This window comes from Parus major, chromosome 4 (genome assembly GCF_001522545.3).
Source record: "Parus major isolate Abel chromosome 4, Parus_major1.1, whole genome shotgun sequence".
NCBI classification, from domain to species: domain Eukaryota; kingdom Metazoa; phylum Chordata; class Aves; order Passeriformes; family Paridae; genus Parus; species Parus major.
The window spans coordinates 39,553,000-39,578,344 of record NC_031771.1 but is presented as its reverse complement, the minus strand read 5'-3'; the positions used below and the strand labels follow the sequence as shown (position 1 = coordinate 39,578,344).

General features: G+C 38.2%; 2 protein-coding genes across 28 annotated transcripts in view; one reads left to right on the top strand and one right to left on the bottom strand.

The window, feature by feature from the left end:
• The window catches only part of PCM1 (pericentriolar material 1), a 41,542-nt gene extending 28,294 nt beyond the window's left edge, over positions 1 to 13,248 (top strand). For 25 of the 27 annotated variants that reach the window (XM_033513455.1, XM_033513453.1, XM_033513452.1 and 22 more), the window contains 15 exons: positions 425 to 597; positions 678 to 806; positions 1,394 to 1,514; positions 1,848 to 1,985; positions 2,231 to 2,364; positions 3,435 to 3,569; positions 4,106 to 4,303; positions 6,392 to 6,451; positions 7,722 to 7,860; positions 8,551 to 8,696; positions 9,502 to 9,577; positions 10,084 to 10,334; positions 10,541 to 10,633; positions 10,752 to 10,875; positions 12,039 to 13,248. In XM_033513455.1, coding sequence (XP_033369346.1) covers positions 425 to 597; positions 678 to 806; positions 1,394 to 1,514; positions 1,848 to 1,985; positions 2,231 to 2,364; positions 3,435 to 3,569; positions 4,106 to 4,303; positions 6,392 to 6,451; positions 7,722 to 7,860; positions 8,551 to 8,696; positions 9,502 to 9,577; positions 10,084 to 10,334; positions 10,541 to 10,633; positions 10,752 to 10,875; positions 12,039 to 12,064 — 1,943 coding nt within the window. In that variant the 3' untranslated portion in view covers positions 12,065 to 13,248. The remainder of the gene's footprint in view (positions 1 to 424; positions 598 to 677; positions 807 to 1,393; positions 1,515 to 1,847; positions 1,986 to 2,230; positions 2,365 to 3,434; positions 3,570 to 4,105; positions 4,304 to 6,391; positions 6,452 to 7,721; positions 7,861 to 8,550; positions 8,697 to 9,501; positions 9,578 to 10,083; positions 10,335 to 10,540; positions 10,634 to 10,751; positions 10,876 to 12,038) is intronic. The other 2 variants (XM_033513450.1, XM_033513447.1) reach the window with 1 other exon arrangement.
• Positions 13,249 to 13,740: 492 nt separating this feature from the next.
• On the bottom strand, positions 13,741 to 19,590 carry LOC107202821 (general transcription factor IIE subunit 1-like). The gene is made up of 4 exons (XM_033513462.1): positions 18,689 to 19,590; positions 17,197 to 17,398; positions 16,441 to 16,664; positions 13,741 to 16,045 (listed from the first exon to the last, which is right to left on the bottom strand). Exons 1-4 carry the CDS (start codon positions 19,134 to 19,136, stop codon positions 15,651 to 15,653), a joined length of 1,269 nt encoding a protein of 422 aa, XP_033369353.1. The 5' UTR covers positions 19,137 to 19,590; the 3' UTR covers positions 13,741 to 15,650.
• Between the last annotated feature and the right edge of the window lie 5,755 nt (positions 19,591 to 25,345).

Sequence of the window (25,345 nt, the reverse complement as noted above, 5' to 3'; positions counted from 1 at the left end):
TGCTTGTGTTGCAGAAGTGTGGACTCTTTGTACTATATAAACTTGAGACCTTTCGCTGTGTTTCTTGAAATGTCTTAAAACTCCATTTTCAGTGTTTAATACCTATTCTGAAAGCATCATTGTGGTGTGTGCATTATTCTCTATTATAAAGAATGCTTTCTAAAGGTATTATCCAGAAATGTAAAAAAAATTAATTTTATGATTGCTCTATTTCGTATTTCATATATTAAAGATTGCATAAGGGATAATTTAAGCATGTTTGCCCTTCAGGAAATTAATAAGCTTTATGAAAGCAGCTTTATTAGGGAATCTGCGATGGTTGAGACATAATTTGTATACCTGTAACTTGAATACCTGATAGGCAGTTTTCTATTAAATGGATGCCTGTCAAGGACTTAACAAGTTCCTTTATTTTTTTCTACAGAAACTGGTAGTGATCTTTCTATGTTTGAAGCTTTGCGAGACACAATTTATTCTGAAGTAGCAACTCTTATTTCTCAAAATGAGTCTCGTCCCCACTTTCTTATTGAACTTTTCCATGAGCTTCAACTGCTAAATACAGATTATCTGAGGCAAAGGGCTCTATATGCTTTACAGGTATGCACAGAATTTTTTATTTTCAATATGAATAAAGCAAACCTTAGATCTTTTTTTACAGCATAGCTTATCTTTTCCAGGATATAGTGACCAGACATATATCTGAGAAAAATGAAAAAGGGAAGTGTGCAAAATCACTGAATTCTGCAACATGGGTGGCATCAAATTCTGAACTCACTCCTAGTGAAAGCATTGCCTCTACAGATGATGTAAGTTTTCAAATTCAGAAGCTACTGATGGCTTTTCCTGTATTTCAGTTAGCACACATACATGCTTGTCGACTGAAATATACTAGGGATTGAATTTCATTAAAATTAGTATCGACTTACACAGACTACTCTAACCAACTAGTGGCAAGAGAATCAATGCAAAAGTGATAAAATGTGGTAAGACTCTCAGTACTGCAAATGAATGATGTGTCAGGGATGAATGAAACATGGAGGGGGATGTAAATCGGAAACTGATACGTTCAGAAAGAGACAAAATTCTCTTCTGAGTAAGGTCAGGGCAAATACTGATCACATGAATCTCTAAAAATTTTTGCTTTTTTTGTATATAAAAAACTACTTACACCTCTGTACAGTTCCTTGCATATTTTGTACTTGAAGTATTTGAAGCAAGTATGGTAGATTCACCTGAAGAATTTATATCCTGAAAGTAGGGTTGTTCTCCAGTCAGGCAGTCTGGTGATGAACCCTCATACCACAAGTCATTGAAAAGAACTGTGGGCTTGTTCACACATATGTGAGAGTATGGTGTATTCCTTCTTTGTATTCATTTGTCTGGTATGTTTTAGGAAACTTTTGGCAAGAACTTTCCTACAGAAGCATGTCAAGATTGTGAACAACCTGATGTGGACAATGGGAGTACTATGTCTACTTCTTCAAATTTTGAACCCTTTGCCACTGATGACCTTGGTGAGAATGATGTGACTTACTGTTTTAGGTGTTACTCTCTCTCTCCCTAAATGCCTGCAACTGTCTGCACTTTTGTACGCTGTTATTTGATTTTTAGTGTGTAATTACATGTTTTGTAAGACAAAACATAATTAAATTACCTAATTGTGATACACTGAGTTTATCAAAGTAATAATATAATAGCTTAATATATATCAAAGTAATAAAATATTATAACTAGTTATATGTAGATTTCAAAACTTGGAGCCTTAAAGTAATTTTTATTATTGTTTATTTGTCTATCAATTGAAAACTTTTTATTTAGATTAAAAAGTGTTTTTATTCTAAATATAGGCAACACAGTCATTCACTTAGATAAAGCTTTGTCTTGGATGAGGGAATATGAGCGTATGAAAGTTGAAGCTGAAAGTACCCTTGACTCTGAGGGCTGCTCTAGTAATTTTCAGGGTGCTTCTACTGCTAAATTAGAAGGTATGCACATATACATATATTTTGCTTAGTTTTAGAAAATAATTGTAATAATGATCAAGCTAAATTGCTTTCCTCTATTTAAATCGAAAACTTAGCAAAGTTTGAAAGGGTATTTACATACTTAAGGAAATAATATTTATTTTTTAAAATAAAAAATAAGTTTTTGAAAGTGGTATTTATTTAATAGTGATGTTGAATGTATTAAATGTACTTCTTTTTTACTTTTTTTTTTAAATTAAAACAAGGTCCAGGTACAAGTGAATGTCAGTCTGTGCCACAGTCAGATGATGTTTCTGCAGTTCCATGTCCTCGTATAGATACTCAGCAGCTTGACCGGCAGATTAAAGCAATTATGAAAGAGGTTATTCCTTTTCTGAAGGTAAGGGGTCTTTATAATATGGTGGGAATTAGAAGAATGAGAAAAGCACTTGTATAATTGCACAGAAGAACTTATTTAAAACCTAAAGCTTGCCTCTTAGAAACAGCTGCCAATAAATATGTGTTTGGTTGCAGACAATGCTGAAGATTAAGTAAGAATTAGATGCTTCCACAGCAAGATTCTGGGTAGTTTTTAATAGGAGAAATAAAGAGTGAGGTTTCTAGATTTCATAGGGCAGGTGGACTTCACATCAAAAAGAGTAGAGGTTGCTTGCTTTGGAGCTGACAAAATTAAATATAGGAAAGTTTGAGAATGTACTTCTGAAATATTTGGTGCCTTTTAGCAGACAGAACTGAGATCACTAATTAAAACGGTTACATATACAATAATAAAGTATGTTTTAAGAATACTTCTGAGTAGTTGAATTTAGCATTGTTTTCTCCTCTTTACAAATCTATTTAAAGTTGTTGAGATATTTTTAATTTCTGTGACTACAGAGAAGAAATGTTCTTCTTTAAAGAAGGAGAAATAGTCACAGTTCCTCCTTTGCAAGGTTGGAGAGCAGAGAAGATTGAGTTGTTAAATAGTTAAGGCATCTCCCTGTTCTTTTTTATATGTATGCAGAGTGTATAAGCTTAGGATTGTCTAATAAGGTATTTGGTTGATACTAGGTTTAAAAACTGTATATTGTTGACATGTCAGAGTACCTGAAAACTTGGTTTTTATTTGCAATTTTAAGGCTGCATGTAACAGTAGATATCTTAATATACACTTTAATGCACTTGTGTACACAGCCACAATATATGAGGCTTCTTAGTTTGGCCAAACATTGTAAGATGGCAAGTACTCATGTACTGGAAAACTGAGATAAATCTGTATGTTGTGACCAATCAGTCATTCATGAAGTATGGTGTTTGTGAGATTGATTAGGACTTTTTTGTGGTGGGCTTTCTTTACTGGACATTTAGTGGACAGGTGTTGTTTTTTTTTAAATTAATTTCTGTAATTGGGTTGATGGCTAGTTTTTCTTTTGAAGTGGTAACAAAGCTCATTCTGTGATACTTGTGTAGGAACACATGGATGAAGTATGCTCTTCTCAATTACTGACATCAGTAAGACGTATGGTCTTGACTCTTACACAACAAAATGATGAAAGTAAAGAATTTGTGAAGTTCTTTCATAAGCAGCTTGGCAGTATACTTCAGGTTAGTAGTTTTTCAGTGCTGTTTTTCAACACTCAAGTTGGCTAATGAGCAACAGATAAACCAGCTTCTCTGAAGTTGTATTTTACGCCTTGAATAACATGCTGTTCTCCCTCAGCTTTGATGCAGTGATGAGGTATTACCTTAGTTCCCAAACTAATGGTTTACTGCACACAGAACATCTTTTCTGTCACAGCCAGGTAGTGAGAGGTGTATCTCTGGCCTGTGGCTGTCTTCAAGGAGAGCTCTGGTGATGCTTTTCATGGACACCTTGTGTAAATTCCTGAAAATCTGTAGTGTGCACTTTTTCGTTCTTTTTTTCCTACAAACATGGAGTTTAAATCATGAGCTTATTAAGTTCTGTGTTATGTGACTGGAGATTCCATGGAAAATCTGTTTTAAGACACTAAAACGTTTTTTAAAAATATGAGCTAATATATATATAACGCTAATTTTGAGTTATTAGAAATATGAAAAATACTTAGTCTTTAAAGCTTGAAAGCATGTTTCAGAAACTGAAGAATTATTTTTCTTCACAGGATTCACTGGCGAAATTTGCTGGTAGAAAATTAAAAGATTGTGGGGAAGATCTTCTTGTGGAGATCTCTGAAGTGTTATTCAATGAATTAGCCTTTTTTAAACTCATGCAAGACTTGGACAACAACAGTATTTCTGTAAAGCAGAGATGTAAACGAAAAATAGAAACTACTGAAGTAATGCAGTCTTATGCTAAAGAGGTTTGTTTTATTTTATTTTTGAAAAATGTAGCTTTTCTGAGATTGCTGAATATGTGTATTTTCTAAACTAATTTGATTACCTTGATACCGTACATACGTTTATTTATTTATTTTACCAGTTGCTGTGTAATCACAGTATTGCTTTTGTGTACTTGTGTTTCCTCAGTAAGGGCAAGTTCTGTGTTGCAGATGAGTATCTGTTACAGATACCTAATTGTATAGACTTTGTTCATAATTCAGAGGAAATGTTTTAATGGTTATATGTGAACATAGGAAGGAAGTGTTGAAATAGTTTTAACACCTGGGGCCATTGAGTAGTTTCACCCCTGTAGGCAGCTGAGCCTCTCACAGCTACCCAGTCCCCTCTGTGGGGTGGGGAGACAGTCAGAAGGGTAAAATGGAGAAAGCTTGTGGGTTGAGATAAAGACACTTGAATTGGTAAGCAAAAGCCATATATGCAAGGAGGGCAAAACGAGGAATTCGTTTACCACTTCTCATGGGCAGGCAAGTGTTCAGCCACCTCTAGGAGAGCAGGGTTGCATCAAATGTAATGGTGACTTGGGAAGTCAAACACTATTGCTTTGGATCTCCCCTGCTTCCTCACTCTTGGCCCAGCTTTATATGCTGAGCATGATGCCACATGGTGTGGAACATCCCTTGTGTTAGTGAGGATCATCTTCCCTGCCTGTGTCTGCTTCCAAGTGCTGTGAATTCTCAGACCTCTTGCTTTTGGGGTGGGGTGAGGAGCAGAGGTCTTGACTCTGTGGAGTTCTGTTTGGCCATAATGAAAACTTCCCTGTGCTATCAACCCTGTGTTCAGCACAAATTGAAAATGCAGCCTCATACTTCTTCTCCTGTGAAGAAGTTTAACTCTATCCCAGTGTATTGGTTTTGCATGGCCCCACTACACCCAGCTAAGTATTCTGACATAATGGAGGCCCCAGTTCATTATCTCTATATGTTTGCCTGCTGGTTTCCTTTCAGTAGCATGGTTAGGCATCATCTTTAACAAATTAGAGTAAATCCTCTGAAGCTGTCATGTACTTTGTTGGCATATGCAGAAAGAATCAGTTTCTGGACTTGGTATGTAAAATATATATAAACTTTCCAGAAATATTTGAGATTCTAGGACATATTCTTGCTCTAAAAGCCAAGCTTTGGCTAGGTTTCACGCCATTCACATTATTAATCTTAGTACTGCATTTATTGGGAGCATAGCTGCTTTTTTTTAAGCTATATGATCTGTTTACAAAACAAATAATAAAATTCAGATATATTAATAGTGTGGCTGGTTTGAGGGAGACTGTGGAGTGCCTTGTAAAGAGGCCTGAGGAACACTCTGAATCCAGAAAGACTTAGACATGACTTCCTGTTTTATCTAAAGTTGCCCATTGGGCCTTTGTTACATAAAGAGTTGGTTTATACCTGCTATGAGAAAGCATGGAGCCAGCTTAGATTCAGCATTTCTTCTCTCCTGGAAGACAGAATTAGGGTTAAGGTCAATCTTAGCCTCATTGCTGTGGCAGAAGTTGAGATTCAACAAAGCCTGAGATGAGCCAGAAGCGGTAGGTCCTGGTTACTTTGTACAGACCTGCACAATTCTCTCTATATGGTCTTCTCACAGCCCTCAACTCTGGAATTCTGATGCAGACATATTTGATCTTGCTCGATTTTTTGGCTCTCTTGAGTCCAGGAAAGTAACTGCTGAAAACACAGCTCTTTGTCTTGATCAGCATGGGACTCATGAAGTGGTTTGAGTTGGAAAAGACCTTAAAGATCATCTAGTTTTGACCCCCCTGTCATGATGTATCTAATTCTGTATGCTAGATATGATTCAACCACAGATAGGATTAGCCCAATATAAACATAATTGTTTAAATAAGAAGGGTTAGCACAGATTTTTTTTAATGCTTTGCAACTCTGAAATTTTGAAGACATCTGTGTGTACTGAAGTCCCTGTGGCTTCCTGCTGTTTTAAGATAGCAGTTCTTAGTAAGATTAGCATTTCAGCCTGGCTTTCACAAGTATTTTGATTCAGTATTTTGAAGTTATTTCAGTTTAGAATTGAAGACACTGTTTTTCTTCTAGGCAAAAAAAGGTCTCCAGGTGGATGTTTGTTCTTCTGTTGAAGATGTCGATGAGGACAAAGTATGTGTATGCCTTTCAACTCTTTATTCCTCAGATAAGTTCGAAGGTCACTTAGTGTTACTGTTGTCTGTCATAGGAATCAAGTATCAGTAAGCAGCCCATTTTCCAGTCTTTAGAAATGTATTAATCTTCTTTCTGTTATTTTCAGTGATTTATTTTATCAAAGTAACAAAATAAATTATAATTTCCATTTCTAAGGACAGCTTAACTATTTTTAGCAGTTAACATTTTCCTTTTTAATGGTATGGAATAAGTTGATTTATTTTCCATCTTCAGGAGAAGGTAGATGTTCTGCACTGGGACATGTGGTATTTGAGGTTTCAGAGTCCAAGCCTGCCTGTGCTCTGGCTATGAAATGTTAGTGCTCAGAATTTGTCCCTTTCCAAGTTTCTTTTGAAAACCACTGATATCACTGGGGGGATATGTGTTGTGTATGAAGTTTTAAATGGTCTGCTGGAATGTTCACATTCTCCAGCCAAGGAGAATATACATAGTATATTCTTAGTATCCTAAGAATAGTATCATAGTATATCCTTAGTATATATACAGGTATATATACTAAGTAGAATGTTGATTGCTTTCTGATATGGATATAGATATAGGAGTAGGTGTGTGTGGGAGTGGAGTCAGTGCTTGCTTCTAGGGTTTAGAGCTTCTGTCACACTGCTTTGGAAGTAAAAATGGGAAGTTGTACATCGCTTGTTACCGTTGCTGTAGTGTAGAGGAGTTCTTTCAAGATTTGGAGTCAAACTCAGGGCTGTACTTGAGATTCATATAGGAAGAGCAGGATTTTCTCATTCAGCATATTTAGCAAATCAGCAGAGAGACTGCTGAGGAGATGCTGCTAAAGAAATGACTGCATTAAAGAAAAGCTGCAGTTAGGAATATTTTTGCTCCTCATTATGAGGAGCAGGGAAGTTGCTGGAAGGTAGTCGTGCAGATGTGTCTGTCTTCTTGATAATGGCAAAGGTAATTTAAAGGATTTTTTTAACCTAGCATGCTAATCAGTGTCAACCGTTTCAGATAATGAGATACCCAGTAGTTAGGAGGTCTTCAGAGCTGTGTCTGAACAGGGCCATGATCTCTTACAGGAAGTTCTGACACTGTTTTAGGAGTATTGTTCTGCTGCATTAATTTCAAGACCATAAGGACTACTTAAACAGATTTTTAGTAGATACACTTAACTTTTGAGAAACAACTCCTTTATGCAGAAACCATAGCGTAGTCTTTAGATAAACATGAAATTGCACAGTATTCCATGTTTTCCTAGGACAAGGATGAGACTGAAACTGCTAAACAAGTACCGGACTCAGAAGTGTGTGCGGGTAATGGAGTGCCTGAAAGTATTAGATCTGATGCATCTGATCAAGAGGAAGATGAGGAAAGTGAAAGCGGTCCAGTAGCAATAAGTAAGGCACTTTTATATAGCTCGTTGTTCAGTGCTTCTACTGTAGTTCTTACCAGCTGATTTTACAACAGGACTTGCATGAAGTAGTGCTGTGTAACACCTTCTCTCACAGATTTTACAGTCAGTCCATTGTCAGTGAAAGTTTTGCAGTACTGTATTTCCTAGTGTTATGTCAAGAGTTAAATATTCCAATTAGAGGAGCTAATTTTTTTCATAATCAGTAGATCTCTAAAAATATATTAGAAATAGGTTCATTAAGTTAGGTATCTTGTCTCAAATTAACTCAGAGTTTCTCAGCCTTTAACCTGAATGATGTGAAAGCTGTGCAAATTTTATGCAGTTTTTGATTGAAATAATGTGGCTTTTTAAAATGCGCTTTTATTTTAAAGTAAAGCTTGCAATTTTTTTTTTTCCCCAGTTTTTTTTTTTTTTTTCTTACACCAACTACTTCTGGCTTGGATTCCTTTACCATTTACATTCTTTGCACCAACTTGTTTAATAACTTTGGCATTTCACACCAGCACAGGGGTGTTTGTTCATAATACAGCTGATGTGAAACATACAGGTCTTTGAAAGTTAAGTCATTATATCTTAATCTTAAAGAATGTTTTGAAGTAAGCAGTATCCTTGCATGAAATTCCCCAATAGGATTTGGCAATTCAAAGGTGGTTTTACATTGATTTGTCTTTAGGTTTATCAAAAGCAGAAACCCAAGCTCTGACTAACTATGGCAGTGGAGAAGATGAGAATGAAGATGAAGAAATAGAATTTGAGGAAGGACCAGTTGATGTGCAAACATCACTACAAGCCAGCAGTGAAACAACTGAAAATGAACAGGTACTCTCAAAATTGTAAAAGCAAAACAAACATATGCCAGTGCACAGCTTTTCACTACATATTTATATGTACCTCATCTTTTCTTGTTATACTGTTTTTGTACTATTGAAAGTAAAAGAATAATAAAAAATTGTATGATACTAGTAGCTGCTACATGCAAAATGTAGCATTCCTCATCCAAATTTAATACAGTTGATGCCATAGTGGATGGATGGACAGAGACAGAATTAATGTTTACATCTGCTATGAGAGAGGAAAAAATGTTAAGCTGCAAGTGAGAAGTTAAACTTTCAGAAAAGCATGAGTTTAAGCCTTTAAGTAGATCTTTCTCTGTGTTTGCTGAGATAAAGTTCTAATTGGGAGTAATTCACTCTTGTATTCTAACATGTCATTTGTTTGTCTTTGCTCCCTTTTGTGATAATTATTTCTGGAACAATGGTGAAATGTGTTTGGGTATTATTGTCATTTCACTGTTAGGTTTCTTAAAAATATTTTAATGTATGTGACCTGGATTTGGAGAATTGTCAGTTCTTTACATATTGAATAAGATTGACAATCTATTGAAATTTTGGTTTGCTCAACAGGTATTATTAACATTTGGCAAGGATGTAATTGGAACATTTTACTTTAAAGGCTAAAACAGTAGATCTTTTAAGTGGGACCAAAGAGTTTACCTGGGAACTTGCTCTCTTTATTTCAAACTAGTGAAAAGACAATTTCATGGAGCAAGTGGACAGTGTGTTTCTAGTTAGTAAAAGCTGATCAGTAAAATAATTTTCTAACTAATTTTTACCTTCCCCAATAGACTTCAAACCAAGAATTGAGTAAGGCAAAAAGCAGTGAGATTCTGTCATCAGAACAAGAACCTGTTAATGTTGAAGGTAAGCCCCATATGCAGTAACTGAGAGACTAACATTTCCATATGAATTTGCATATGGTAAGAATTGTCTTGGACAGTGTCTGTGATACATGCAATTAAGAGAAAGATGATCACATTTACTGGACTGTTTTTTGTAGACTAAAAATCAATATTAGAGTGGCAAAATATTAAGGAATTTACTGTTATGTTCTCATACCTAGGAGTAATATTTCATAATAGCTCACTTAGTTCTGGAAGTTGTTTTTTGTGGGTTTTTTAAAAACTGTACTGAGTCAGAAATCAAGTCACCCACTCTTGTGATAAATTGCTTATACTTAAGTGTGTAAGGGTACAAATAACTGATGTTTTACTTCATTCAGCTTTGTGTTTGTCTGAGAGACTATAATTCACTTTCATTGCTCATTTGTAGCTTTGGATCATAATTTTAAAAATAATAATCTGGCATTTTTGTATGTTCAGAATATTTTAGTAAATCTGCCTATCTACAATGCAATTCTATGGTTTTAGGTGAACAAGATGTGGCTACAACTGTGCCTCATTACCTCAGTGTCATGGAGAATACACCAGCTTTAACAGTTGATACCCCAGAATCGTTTATAGCAACCACTGTGAAAACAGAAGGATCAAGCTCCTCTTTAGCAGTGAATGAAACTCAAACACCAGATACCACGTGTGCAGAAAACAAATCTGGTGCAAGTTCTGAGAGCTCCATGGCTGGCAGCCCTGATACAGAGTCACCTGTGCTAGTGAACGAATATGTATGTATATATCAGTTAAGATACATCCAAGAGAAATAATAGGCTTTTTTCTATTTCAGTGTTATTTCTGGTTTTCAGTTGTTTTGTTTCCATCTGCAAATTTGATGTGCGCGTTGTTTTTGTTTTTTTTTTGATGTACTTTAATAGTTTTGGAGGGAAAAAAAACCAAAATAGCACTTCTTAAATATCACAATTTTTATTAACAGGAACCTGGTTCTGGAAATGTAAGTCAAAAATCTGATGAAGACGACTTTGTGAAAGTTGAAGACTTGCCCCTCAAACTTGCTGTGTATTCAGAGGTATTTTGCTATTATTTGTGGGATTGTTGTTTAGAAGTGCATACCCCAAATGTCTGTGTTACCCAGGCAGCAGTAAGAATTATCCAGAATTTTGAGATTTGCTTTTTCTGTTACAAAGGCAGATTTAATGAAGAAAATGGAAACAGAGGCCCAAAGCAAGAGTTTGTCTGATGAATTACTGGATGGAGGTGGAGCTCAAGATCAAGAATTAGTAGGAGATGCCCAAACATTGAAAGAACCTGGTAATTATTTTGTATGTTCTGTACACATATTGGGAAAACACTCTGGAATGCTAGAGTTTAAATATCTGGTTGAAGTAAGCAGTTATTGCGGTGCTGGGTTTTGTTATCATGCATTTGAAAATGTTGTATTGATATGAAGGGATTTTATCTCGCTGTCCATCTCCCTTCTATGTACTTTAGATTCTGTGGCTGATAAAGTCATGCTCTTTAAATATGTTAATTTTTATGTCACAACATAATGGTTTTGAAACTTATTTAAATGGAGCGGTATTTTTGTTTCTTGTTACACAAGGTTTAATAATTTAAGGGTTTAATAATATTGTAAATTATAATTGCTATTATCTTATTTAATGACACTCAGTATAATTTTCTGACAGACTGCTCTGTTGTTTTTGTGATAGAAACATTCAAGAGACTTTTCTGAATTGTAAAATAACTCCTCAGGGAGAAATTGTTTTTTATATGAGGTATACCATGTGGTAGAAAAAAGTTCCAGTGTGCATGATAGCAATAAAATTTTTCACTGTCACGAAATATTTTTTATGCAGATACAAAATGATAATGCAGGTCAGAGAAAATTGGGTTGGGTTGTTGTTGGGGTTTTTTTTCAATAATATTGTGACAAAATTACAGTATTAAAGTAATTTTATTGTTATACTTGTGGAGAAGTGTAGACAAGTAGACTTGTACTCCAGTGAAGTGTACAGTAACGGCATATATAAAGGCATGAACTGGGTATTCTGATAATAGCAGTTTTCTGCTAGTGTCCCTCCTTCCATTTCCTCAAATAGTATAAGCTGATGAACCTGCTTTTTATTTAATGCATTTGCAGTGGCAGCACAGATTTTTTCCAGAACAAAGTGTGAGGGAGGGTTCATCTTTCCTTCCGTTTCGGTCACAGCTCTGCCAGCACAAACCTGTTGTGCCCTTTGGTGGATACTGATGCCCAGGCCTGCTGTGGGAGCAGTCTGACCAAGAGTGCCATGCCACACCAAAGTTGTACCTAGTTCTGAGCCATTCTTTAGCTGTATATGGGGGGGATGGCTGTAGGTTTTCAAGTAAGCCATGGCTCAAAATGCTTGTGAGGATGAAATAACAGTCCAAATATGGTCATGAGCTGTTTGATACCTTGTAGAGACAATGATTTTATTCTTATTTTACAGAAACTTTTGGAGCTCAAAACGCATAAGAATAACCTGGAGATATCTGCATTTATAAACTCTGTGTATACAAGTGCATATGGAAGATCAGCACTAATGTCCCAGAATTCTGAAAGTGTATAAAAATGTAAAATTTTTAACACGCTGCCTCTTAAGGATAGGTATGTGATCTTCTGCCTGTGGCAGTTTAAACAGCTGGAACTGAATACACTTGTATTCAGTTTTGCTGCACTGTTCTTTTTCTGTCTTAATTTTTTATTTTTTATTGTGACTTGTTTGGTAATTTTAAAATTGTTCAAAATGGTAGTTTTAAATAAAGTTTGGACTTGTCTGTAAATTTTCTCTTTTGAAAAATTTTCTTTGGCTTATAAACTGGTATGCTGAGTTTGGTGCTGGAAGTTAAATGACTTGCTGGCATGCTTGTAGCAGTGGGTTCTTCTCTTATAAGAAACACTGCTAATTTTCCTGAGACAAGAAATTCTCCAAGTTTCTTGTATCTTCTCAAAATACAAGGTATAGACTCAGTACATACCTAAATGTTGTCTTTATAGCCTAGAGTATAGCTTATCTGTAACAAAAAAGTTCCTGTTCATGGCCTTCGGAATTGCTTCCTATCAGCACATTTATCTGAGGTGAAGTTGAATACCCCAGATTTGTAGTTAATTGCAGAAACCAGCTGTATTTTTCTGCATTTGCTGAATTCTTTTGATGTTCAAAGGATTAAACCTGTCTGAAAATGTTAATATCTTTTCATAGCTAACACTTAAAATTGCTGCAATTGAAGGTCTATAGAACACATTCTCAAGTGTTTGACTTTGTAATGAAGTTTAGGAAACTACAATTAAAGTTAATGTTTTTAAAAAACAGTTGAAGTCAGCACCTCCTCAAGTGTCATGGTAAAGATGGAATTAGAATTACAGAAAAGTAGATTAGAAAACTTTGTTCAGTTTTTCAGATCAGTGTTATCAGCAGCTCTAAGTCATAAAATCGAGCTTGAAGCAGCTTATTCAGCTGACCTGCTGCATTATAAAGATCCTGTTTACCTTAAACACAAGGTTTTTCTTGAAAGTAGTTAAAAAGCACTGGTCATCTTCAGGATTGTGTTGCTTTTGAAGTTAGTATGATAATATGGCTATATACTGTGGGAGACAGTATAGTGATGGTGAAGCCTAAATATGCTTGAAGTTTAAATAAAATGAGAATGTAATTCTTCTGTGATTTTTTTCTAGTTTGTTTGGAGTGTCTCTAGGTTTATGAATGAATTTTGAATTGGCACATTATGGTCACATGCCTCTCATGTCCAAGCATGAAAGTAGATTAGCAAAAAGTTTGAAGATAGTTTAGTTACACTGCAGGCCTTAAACTGATGGTGCAACTGCAGGCAGAAAAACCTTCACCATTTTGAGGACCAAGGAACTATATTGTGGCAAAGGCAAACTGTGAAGCTGAAACAGTCAAAGTTCTAAATAATTTAGCCCAGGAATCACTTAGACCCAAAAGAGGAAATTTTTTATAAAGTAGAATGAGATTATGTGTGCAGATTTGAAATAAGGTTAGTTTATATTTTGAATCATTAAATTCTAAGTTCAAGAAAGAGCCTGAGTGCTATTTTAAAATCCCCCTGCCTCCACGATGCTGTCCGCACATCCGTGGTCCAGAGAGGCAGGGGGGAGTTAATAGCAAGGACTAGAGACACAGACAAGGAGGCTCTCTCTTGTGCTGGAACAGCGTCCCAGCTTTTAATCAGAACTTGTCCAGGGTAGAAAAGAGACAGAATCTGATCCCATGCTGTCTTTGGAACAGGGGGAGAGGGGAAAGGGAAAACAAGTTACAACCAATAGGAAAAAATTAAAGGGGAGGAGTAGGGGGGGAAGGAGCTAACACACTACAGATCAGAGGGTAGGTCTCAGGAATATACCATGTTTCTTAATACAACACACCTGAGTACCCCCATTCCTGAATTCTTGACTTGGAATGGTGGGTTTAACCCCAGCTGAGCACCAAGCAGCTGGTTGCTCACACCCCAACCAGTGGGATCAGAGAGGGAAGTGGAAGAGTGAAAACACAATAATTTGTAGTTGAAAGAAAGATTAATAGGTAAACACAATAGCTTACACATGCAAGCAAAGCAAAATGGCAAGCAGGTGTTCAGCCATCACCAGGAAAACAGGGTTCCATGATGCATAACAAGGACTTGTGAAGACAAATGTCATTACTCCAGCTATCCCCTGTTCCTTCTTTTTTGAAGGATGCTGAGCATGACGCCCTATGGTGTGGAATAGCCCTGTGGTCAGTGATGGGCAGCTGTCCTGGCAGTGTCCCGTCCTAACTGTGCATCCCCAGGCTTCTCACTGGGGACACAGGATAATGAGCAGGAAAGTCTGGACTCTGTGCAAGTGCTGCTCAGCAATAATGAAAACATCTCTGTGTTACCTACATCTATTTTCAACAGAGGTTCAAAACAGCCCAACACTAGCTACTGAAAAGAAAATCACCAGTCAAAGCCCCACAGTATGTGTAGATGAAAAATGCATCAAAATGGTATTTCTTCGGTCATACCTTCTGTCTACTGTTTCATTATGGAATAGTCAGCAGGGCCTTCTTGATGTCATCTTGTACCAGCAGTGCAGTGGCACTGTTTGCCCAGGTGGCTTTTGAGTATCTTCCTGATGGGAGACTACCACCTCTCTGGGCAAGCTGTGCCTGTGTTTGTCACCCTTACAAGTGAAGTGTTTCCTAATATTCAGAGGGAACCTCCTATGTTTTGCTTTGTGGCCTTCTAGTCTACTTTCATTATCCCTTGCTCAAGTAGTAGAACTGCTGAAGAAATAAAACTCAGTAATGCTTAATGCTAGGCCTACTCATGTAGCTCATTTCAAGCAGAATTTGTTTTTTGCTTAAAAAGAGCACTGGGGTGTGAGATGTGAGAAGCAGAGTCTTGTGCTTGATACATTGCTTGCTCCCTTACTGATCTGGACCAGAACAAAATGTAACATTTTGCTGTCCAATGGCCCTTGCACAGTTCACCGCTCAAGATGATTCTGTAGTGCCCTAAGTACAAAAATTTGGAAAATTTTTCCTAGGATGAAAGTTCAGAGGCCAGAGTTGCTTCTCACCTTAAATTGCTAATGCAATTTAGTAACAGCTCTTCCTTTAGGAGGTTGCTGTGTGACACTTGTCCTTTAATGTTGTACAGTGAGTGACCTAACACACTAGTAGAACACATGTATGGAATGAAACCAAGTCATACTGGATTTGGAATCCTTTTCACTACTGGAAGTAACTGTTACTTCTGGGAGGAAGGTGGAGTAATTTATTTCTTACTATAGATTGCATCACTGCTTTTCAGATGTCATTTTACTCAGATCTAAATGTATCCTGAAATGATTCATGCTCCAAAACTAATTACATCATCCACCAAGTCTAAGCATTACAACAGCAAACAACACTTGCTGTGGCTGCAATGATAATATTTGAACTGTAGTTACCTACTACAGGATTACCATCTTGCTTAAGAGCAAGTTCAAACAAAACCCTTCAGTGATTAACTTTGAAGAACATAAATCAGAAGCCTTCATCCATTCTATATAAGGTTGGATATTCCTATAGTAGTAGTTACTCAAAGACAGACTGGAACATTTCTTGTCCTACTTTTATATAAGCGTCTCTCTCTTCACTTGTCATGAGAGACACAAGCTCTGGGTTTTCACTAACTTCACCATATGAACAGGGCTGGCCAGCTACCCTTACAATAGGACCCAGAGTTTCCTGTTCCTCCTCTAGTTCAAAGTTGCTGCCTGGTACTTTCATTCCTGCATGTCTTGAGTGCTTGACATCCTCTTCAAACTCACTGTTACCACTCTGTGGTCCATGAAGTTTCCTTTTCACAGTTGGAGCCTGGTCTGTGCAGGATGATGACTTGGATTCATGGATCAGAAGAGTCTTGATGATTTCATTATCAGTGACAGTTTCTTTAACATTTTCTTCAGTTTCTTCAGAAGCATTTACTCCTAATACACAGTACTAAGTGTTAGAGGGATCGATTGTTTACAGTTACCACAAGCATCCTACACAGATGATTTTTTTCTACTCTGAATCTTTTTTACCCACACTAGAAATCTCTGGAAAATAGAGACATTTTGAGAGCTTTCCACTGTAAAGATTACCACTGAAATTATGCATGGTTAAAGCCAGAGAAGTTTCAGGACCCTCCTGACCTCTAGCTTTAGGAATATAACCTCAATCAGGCTTAAAACTAGATTTTGGAAACTAAGGTCTGATAACCACTAACTAACACAGAATTGAAACTTTGTCCTCTAAACCAAGCTCACTACATTTTCAGTGGGAAAGCTGTATTTAAGTGTACTAAGGTTGCTGAATTAATTTGTGAATTCACTAAACTTACCAGCACTATTGGTGGCTGTTGCTGCTCCTTCCACAGTGCTCTGTGACAACCAGATAGGTTGTTTTTCAGTTGCTTTTTCTCTTCTTTTCTTCTTGGGCTTTGAGTCTTGGACATCAATAGTTATGTTTTGGGTGTATGTAAGGCCAAAAGCAGAACTTCTGTGTGCCCATTTTTCAGGGCAGCTGCAGGATTCCAGCACACTTGAGCCCGGCTTCAGATCAAAGCTGAATGAAGTGTCACATTTTGAAGAGGTAGAATTCAGGCAAGAACACCACCCCCTGCCCTGCCCAGTTCCTATTTAAAAAAAAACCTGAACAACAATCACAAAGAAACAAATCCCAAAACCACATTTTGTTGGCAGACTAGCTTTAACAAGGGCTCTAATAATTTACATTCCCTTTTACCTCTCTCAGAGGCAAGTGGTTCTGAACCATTGATTTTCACAAGGTCTCTTCAGTATGGATGAAGCACACTGACAGAGAAGTGTAACTTTCTTATAGAAAGGGCTATGAACATTAGCTGAAGGAATACTCGGGAAAATAAATTACTTATAAAAATCAAGTATCAAAAAACTGAAAATGCATAGCAATAATTTAGGATGCCTTAGATATTACAGACCTCTTCATTAAACAGTAGACTACTGAATAAAGAAGAGTGGAGTACCTAGTCTCCAAGTTCAGTATTTCAAAGAGTTTACGACTGTAAAGTTGTTGGAGAGATTTGCATTGATCAGAAGTTCTAGGGTGATGTTCATACCTTTCTGATAATTGGGGTATTTCTGTCGGCTGAGGCTCCAGCAAGTCATAGGGCAGCACAATATCATCAGTCTCGCGCAGCAACACAAAGACAGGCTCGATCTGCTCGTTGAACTTTGCCAGCAAGGTTCGAGCATCGTGCTTTGGAAACGCCGAGCCGTCTTCCTCTACTTCAGTGTTGCAGTAAGTGCAGCGGAAAGTCTCTGCAACATGTTCCAAGGTGGGAAGTCTCATGTTCATAGAATGCAAAAAGATCAGCAGTACCTTGTTCAGCAGTCTGCAGCCTGGACATTTATCCAGACATTCTGGCTTTATCCATTTGTTCATATTAACCAGGGGAACTCAATTCTACAGGAAAACTTGTGTCAGGCTGGTATTATACACTTGGTATGCAAGTGAGAAATGTCTGCAGAGAGTTTAAGCTGGATAGAAATGTACTATCATCAGTTTATTTTTTTTATTTCTCCAGCTTCATCTTCTCAGTACTTAATGTAAGAAAAAAAAAAAAAGACATTTTCAAGCATAAGTAGCATCTGGTTTTAGTTGTTCCTGAGTCAGAGTCAAGGCATATGCCAAAACCCCATATTTATATCTTCAGGGAAACAAACAAAACTTCAAGCTTATTCCATGAAAATATATCACCACCCTCAACATTTGCATTTCAGTAATTCAGCAGAGTCCCTCCATTTAGAAGAAGGGGATGATTTTGCAAACTGGCAGAACACAAATTTCACTACTGGCATTTCAGATAAGTCATGTATAAAGCTCATTCTGCCTGGCTCTGGCATCCTTTACAGATCCCATGACCCAGATGTCAGCACAGTGGCTGTGCTCTGAGTAATGTATTACACTATGATGCCATTTTGACTCATTTTGAAAGAATGATTTAGTTATTTTGATTTTAGAGAAGGAAAATCCACAAGCTCTGACACCACTTCTGCTCTAGACCTGCTTTGTTGACCCGTGAGGAGTGTGAACTTCCAGCCCAGGAGTGACAACATCTCTGCTCTGGTGCCACTGAGCTGCAAGAAGCTTATTACAGTAGGTGACTGCTAACAGTTTTACCTGTCTTGTCCAACTCTTCCATCTGAAGACCTGACCACACAAATGGATTAAGAGATTCAAAACAGAGTCAAGACAGTACTGTGTTCATATTTCCACATGAGGAAGTGAGACTCACAAGACTTGGATGAGTTAAGATTACTCAACCAGGCTCAAAGCAAAGCTAAGGCCTGGAGTCTGATTCTCAACCCCAGTTTATACATTCAAGATTAATCTTCCTTTTGTTTGGCCTGTTCTACAGAGGCAGCACTTCTCTTACCCTCACCTCCCAGCATCTCCTGTTTCAGACCCTTGTCCACCAGCAAACATGAAGCATCTAACAAACTGCCTTTCTTGCAAAGTTCACTTAAGAAACAATTTTGTGCTATCAGGGCTATTCTTTAAGATAACAGCAAATAAGCAATATAAGCAAAATAAGCAGTATAACACACCTGTAAATGCATCAAAGAGCTGATTGACTTCAAGGTCCGTGTACGTGCTAGAGCAGGATGGACATTTAAAAGAGGGTCTGGTAGTTGAATCGTGCTCATCTGCTTCTATTTTCCGGCGTACATGATCCAGTTTGTATTTTACCACATCCAGCAGCACCTTGTAATTGATGTAATAGTAATTGTGCCTCGTGCTCTTCCCGTTGGGCCCCGTTTCAACTCTCATCCGCAGCTTCACCAGCTTGTCCGCCTTGAGCGTGTTGAGGACGGTGCGCAGCTGCTTGCGCTCGTACTTGAGCAGCTGTAACAAGTCATCCTCTTTCACACAGGGGTAGCGGATCAGCACATCCAGAGCCAGGGAACACTCCACACCATAGAAACCACGCACTATGTACTTGGCCAGGCGCTTTAGGGCTGCTGGCACCTCGCTGGGAACGGTTTGCTCCTCCATCAGGAGCTGAACCACTGTCAGTGGAGCAGTGCTGTACAACAAAGAGAAGGGAGGTGTGCTGCAGCGAGCCCTTCTTAGCCCTCACAGGAAGGTGTAAAACATGTCATTTGCTGTGCTGAGCTTCTGCAAGAGTCTTCATTGAATAGAGGAATGTAAAATCCTTAACCTTCATGGGGATGGTATTAATAGGTATCAGAAATTATCTAATCTAATCTTGAAGTACAGTGGTTACACCTGAAATATTAATATCCTCTTGTGTAAAAATCCACAGAAGATATCTAGGAAGATGTGTTACAGAAAGTTCACAATCCTCCCAGAAGACAGCACATTTAACTTGCATGTCTAGGTCTTCCTGTTTGCTTTCACAGCCAGCCAGGTAAGAGCAGAAGTAAAAGTGACGCCTTCAAAAATAAAGCTCAGATTGAGAAATCTTAGTTGAAACTGTATCTGCCTTAGTGGCAAAGTCACAAGAGGCATTTGAGCACCTGTTCACACGCTCTTTAAGATATTTCTGCCGGCTGCTGTGATCAAAGATTTTGCAAAGCTGGGGCATAGGATGCTCCAAGTTACCTGGCCCTCACTCAGCACAGGGTATTTGGGGTAGCACATTTTATCCCTTAGTGCTCTTCTCCTCTAGAGGAAGGACTTCAGGCCATATTCCTAAGCTCATTAACGAGAATGTAACTAATATTAATCAGTCCAACTGTCCTAACAGTTTCTTATTTGTAAGGAGGGAGAAGAAAAAAATTAAGGTATGTTTCAACAAAGCTACATCCAGAGTGCTGTTGTAGCCACTAGGTCAGGAGCCAAGCTGGTAGAGGATGGCATGTATGGCACACTACATCCAGCCCTGGCACCCACTGCAGAGGGTGAGAAAGCTTCATCCCAGGTAACTGCATATTGCTATCAGAGCTTCCAGGGAACTTTTATCAGAAATCCTACCTAAACAAACAAAACCACTTGCACTAGCCTAGTACTTGGGCCATAATTAAATTTGCACTTCACATGCTGCACCTTATGGAAAACAAAGGCAATGGAAACCTGCTGGTCTGAGTCTGGAAACCCTGAAGGTGATAGCACCACACTGACCTAAATTTTCTACAGGAAAAGTGAGGGAACATTGGAATGGGCTGCCCAGGAAAGAGGCTCAGTCTCTGTACTTCAACAGGACAAGAGCCAGAGCAGACTAACCTGGCTTTGAGAGTAGTTTTGCCATAAGAAAGGGACCAGGTGGCCTCCAGATCCTCCTTCTAACCTTAATTCTTCCATTCCAAGGGAGTTAAAGTTCACAGTAGTGAGAAGTGAAACTTTGATTGTCATAGAACAGACTGACATTGCCAATCTCAGACTAAGAGCAGCATTTCTGTGCTTTTTGACAAAAGCTTTCATTAATAAGCACTTTAAAATGTTGCTGGTTTTGTTGTTATTTTTATGTTACTCTTTCACCTCTCCTAAGCCTTTATCCTCCAAAGGGGCTTAACAAATTTAATTCACAGAAAAATGTGCTAATTTATGCTTCTCTTTCTTCCTCTTTCTGGCCTAATTTTGAACTCTCTTCTGTGCAGTACTTTATAGTTAGCAGTAAGGAAATGATAGACAATATCCTCATCCAGTTCCAGAGAAGAGTAGCATGGCTTTGCATTTTCTCAGGGAAGCACTCTGGAGAGCACCGAGCTCTTCCACTGTAGCCTCCAGTACAGGCCCAAAGGAAAGCAGCCACCATGGAATTCTGTAACCCAGCCCTGCTGAGGAGCACCAAGGGCAGCCCCAGCATCTGTCTTGGAAGCATTACTGCTCATGTGCATTGGTCTGGGATACATCTCAGAAAGGGCTGGGGTGCCCTCTGTGTGGGTTAGTGTCGTATGACCTCCTGTTAGATTGTGGCAGTATTAAACAAAGGAGCAAATCTGTTTCTTCATCTAGTTCTTGGCTAATACGTCAGCAGAATGTTGACACTTAAAGGACTTGTATTAGGTACAGCTCTCATGAGTCTTTTTTCTTACCCTAAGTCAACTACAGAATGACATTATTTCAAAGGGAGTGTAATAAGTGGGTAACATCGTTAGGGAAGAAGTAGCACCTGAACTGTAAGCAGGAGGTTTGCTGACCTATCATTGCTCTGATGACTCCGTATCTCAGACTGGCACAGCATACTCACATCTCTAAAGCCAGCACTACTCTGAAGTGTTTCTGAGCACTTTGATGTTGAAAGCTTGTCAGGTACAGTCTTGCAACCATGTAAAATAGTAGTGGAAAGAAAAAAACCAAACACACAAAAACCCCATTGCCACACTCATATAACAGAGCCTAACCTTCCCCCCTGCCATACCTACACTCAGACTTTAAATATCATGAACATATTCTGGGACACAAGTAAGCATCTGTTCAGAAAAACAGATTCACAGAATCCTCTGTCCATTTGCAGGGGAATTTTAAATATGCAAGCCTTTGGTTCAATAGAAATGGAAATGGGTTTCTTTTACAAAAATGACTGAATTTGACCTGAATAAGAGACAATCAAGGTAAAAACAGCCCCCTCATGAAATCCTCCTTTAGGTTACAAAATAATCAAAATTAGATTTATTTCATAATAGAAATCAAAATAAAAACGGGGAAACTTTTTCTACCATGCTCTGCTATATGTGACACTTTTTTAGTTCAATCCACTCTGAAAACCTTCTCAGTCATTTAATCACCCAGTTTCAAAACTCACACTTCATGAAAACTACTGTTTTTTAAAAGTTATTGTGTAGTTTTCAGGCAACAGTTCTCTTTTGAGAGAAGCTGGAGTCTACCCTTACCAAGGAAAGGAGTAGGAAGTGTGTAGTCCTCTGCAGTGGGAAGAGCTTTAAACAGAAATCTGCTCTGCAGCTGAGCTAGTCTATGTTAAGGAGACAGGTATTCTACCACTTATGTAGATCTTTTTCTCCGTTTTTCCCCCCCAGCTGATAGCATGTATGGACAAGATATTCTAGAAGTCAGAGTTTAATTCTGAACTTCCTCTGCTTTAAAAGTATTTATTTTTATGAGGGTAGGAGCTACCTTCTTATTACATTAATTATTTTAAAAACTATTCAATAACTTAGATGTTTGAGTGGTCCTTCTCCTTACAGTTTATATGGAGTCATTCCCATAAGCAGAAACTACATTTAGGATGCCCTTTTTGCTGTGGGAAACCTATGCAGAGTTGCTTGTTGTGCCAGCAGGTAACTATTAAAAGCAGAATTTCAAGTCAAGAGGCATCATATAGAGCAAGTTCTGCAAGGTTTCTCTGAAGCCAGTTGCTTAATTAACATTTTTCTTGAGCTGTCTGACTGACAAAATACCCATCTCACAACTTAAAAGGCACTAAACCAGAAAGATTTGGAAGGATTTTGTCAGACTTCACATTACCCTATCACTTGCAAATCAGTTAAAATCCTTATCATTACCTCTCTTGTATAGGCAGAAAACTTCAGGCTGATGTTGCAGAGAAACTGCTCCTTTCCTAAGAGCTCAAAGCAACTGCAAAACAAGCTTAAGTATTTCCCAGCCTTTTCCTAGACCTATCTGTGATAAGCCCTAATCATCACCCAGCTGGTGCAAGAGTCCCCAAATCACATTTCATTAGCAACTGAATCAGCTCAGCCTTATATATGTTGTGTCATGATAAAGCTATAAATTTTATTGCTCAACATAATCCACCTACAACTGGCAAGGACTGAAAATGTGACTGCAATCTTTGATTAGTGTTTTCATTAGCATAACTTTAGAAGACTAAAAGTAACATCATCATTAACTCCTTTTGTTGTTGTTGTGAACCAAGTATTTAGGATAGGTAATTTACATAATTTGTTTAGAAGCTTTCAGAATCAAACCAAACTAGAAATTTTAATGTCTTAAAGGAAAAACTGGAATGTTTACTAGTTCCCATAGTTTTACTTATTAATCTTTTTAGGTACTTTATGTCTTCAAAAGGAAAGAAAGAGCAATTTTTCACTGTACTTTTCTAGAAGAAAAGCTTATGGATACCATTTTATGGATTAGACATCTCTGTTTAAAAACAATGCTGAAATAATGTTGCCAGGCATTGTACAATACAGGGTTAAAATACTGAATTCTATTAGGATTGCAATCATCACATTTTATCTCAAATCTGTGCCTCTTTCTGAATTTTTTTTCATATATGCACAGTGGGGGCTGGTGTTTTGTAGTGACGTGACTTACATCTCCACTGTACGTGTTGCAGCATGTATTGTGCTTCTGTTACTGCTGTTTGTTGCTGGATTTCTGACTCTCTGATTTACCAGGCACGTGGGCCCACTGAGGACTCAAGGTGTGGGTGTTTGTCTGCATAGCACAGACTGTGGGACTGGCATCTGTAATGTTGCTACAGAAGGTAGTGCCTCAGAGAGCTGGTGGATACAGAGAAAAAAAAAAAACCCTCATATTTTAACAGTTGTAAGCAGGAATTTAGATTCAAAAACTTCAAAGGTTTGAGACTGCTTTTTAGAAACTGCTTGAAGAAGTGGCTGTAAAAATAATCTCTGAGATTAGCTCTGGTCTTGTTTGTAATTTATAGTAGCAGAGATTGATTTCATCCCTTATGCTGAGAAAAATTCTGCTTTTTTTTTATTTCTTTCCCCCCATTAATAAGAATCCACTTGACAGATACTCAGAGCTGAGAAGTATATTTGGAATAAATCTTCAGCTGCAAACATAGAATGTCCACAGGGTAAAATATAAGAGCTATACCTTATTCCATATGTGGTTCCTGAGCACGCTCATTTGTTATGTTACGCTAGAAAATGCAGAGGAGCAAGACTGCTTGCTCCTACCTGTTGGTTTTATTCTGTGGGAAATGTTTACAATGAACAATTCTTGTGGCTTTCCTTGCCCAGTGGTTTGAGCAGGGAAAGTGTCGTGTAACCTCAGTGCTGTTATTCCTGTTTCAGCCCTCAGCCTGCATGTGGAAATGTAGAACCAGATGACAACAAAACAGCTTTCTAAATTAAGGTGAGGGATGGTGTGGCTGGTAGCACTGCTTTCAGAAACAGGAAACTGCTGTCACCTGTCATGCTGTTGCTGACAACTCCTTTGGCAAGGACAGCTAAACCCCCATGTAGCAGACAGAGGTGCTGGCTCAGCTCTGCACGCTCAGAGCCAAGCCAAAACAAAGGAAAAAAATTAAGTGGGGTCTGAGAAGGTGTTTCAGAGTGCAGGTAGCCCCAGCACCAAGGGCCGTGGGAAGCAGGATTTGTGTTGGTAAGTTGTTGTGATGTTGTGTAACACAGACATTATTGAAAGTGGGAGCTTGAGACGGGGATAGGCAAAGTCACTTGGCTTGCTTTCAAACCATTTGGGTGGCTGGGATGTTTATCTGGAAAGGTATGGGCATGCACTGCACTTGCAGGCTACTTGATAAAAAGGAGGCAGGTAATCAACAGAGCAGTCTCAGGAGGAAGAAATAAATATACAGTCTGATCAGAAGCTGGAGGAGAAACTTAGTGGGTTGCTGCTCTGGGGGACAAAGGTATAGGGAAAACTTCACAAAGCAAATGTGGTACACTTGACCCACTGGCAGGGCAGGTGCTGGTGCAGATGGCATGGTAGGAGGTTGTGGTAAACACCTTGAGTAAATGGAATCTGTGTCAAGTTCTCCACAATCAATTAATACCAACCCTGAATTTAAAAAATTAAATCTTGACCTGTCCAGCTCAGACACTCAAGCACTACAAAATAAGAAAATGCCAGCATCGTAGTAAGTACCTGTAGGTTACCTGCTGCCCTGTGCTCACAGGGCTCATCATCACAGTCACGTCTTCTCTTTTTCCCTGTGCTTGCCCTATCATGAAGCCAATGCCTCAGCCAGCATGGGGGTGTCTATGTTCACTATGCAGTGTGTGGCTCTGAGCCCTGCTTATTTTGTGAACCATCCAAACCTTGCATTGAAGTGATTAATTTTTTTATCAGTTTCCCTATGCTGCTATCCCTTCCTCAGTCCTTGAAGGCTTGCTGGGAACAAACTAAATCAACTTTCTTTGACAGTTTTGTGTACTTTTTGTATTAGTTTATCTTCCTGATAATGAGAAAAGTAAGGGAATATTGTGCCTGTGTTACATATGAAATCAAGACTGCTGGATAGTTTCAAGAGCTTGAACTGAGATGTAAAAAAATTAGGATTCTCTTTGTAATACTTTATATGACTGCAGCATAGCTCCCACTGTCTT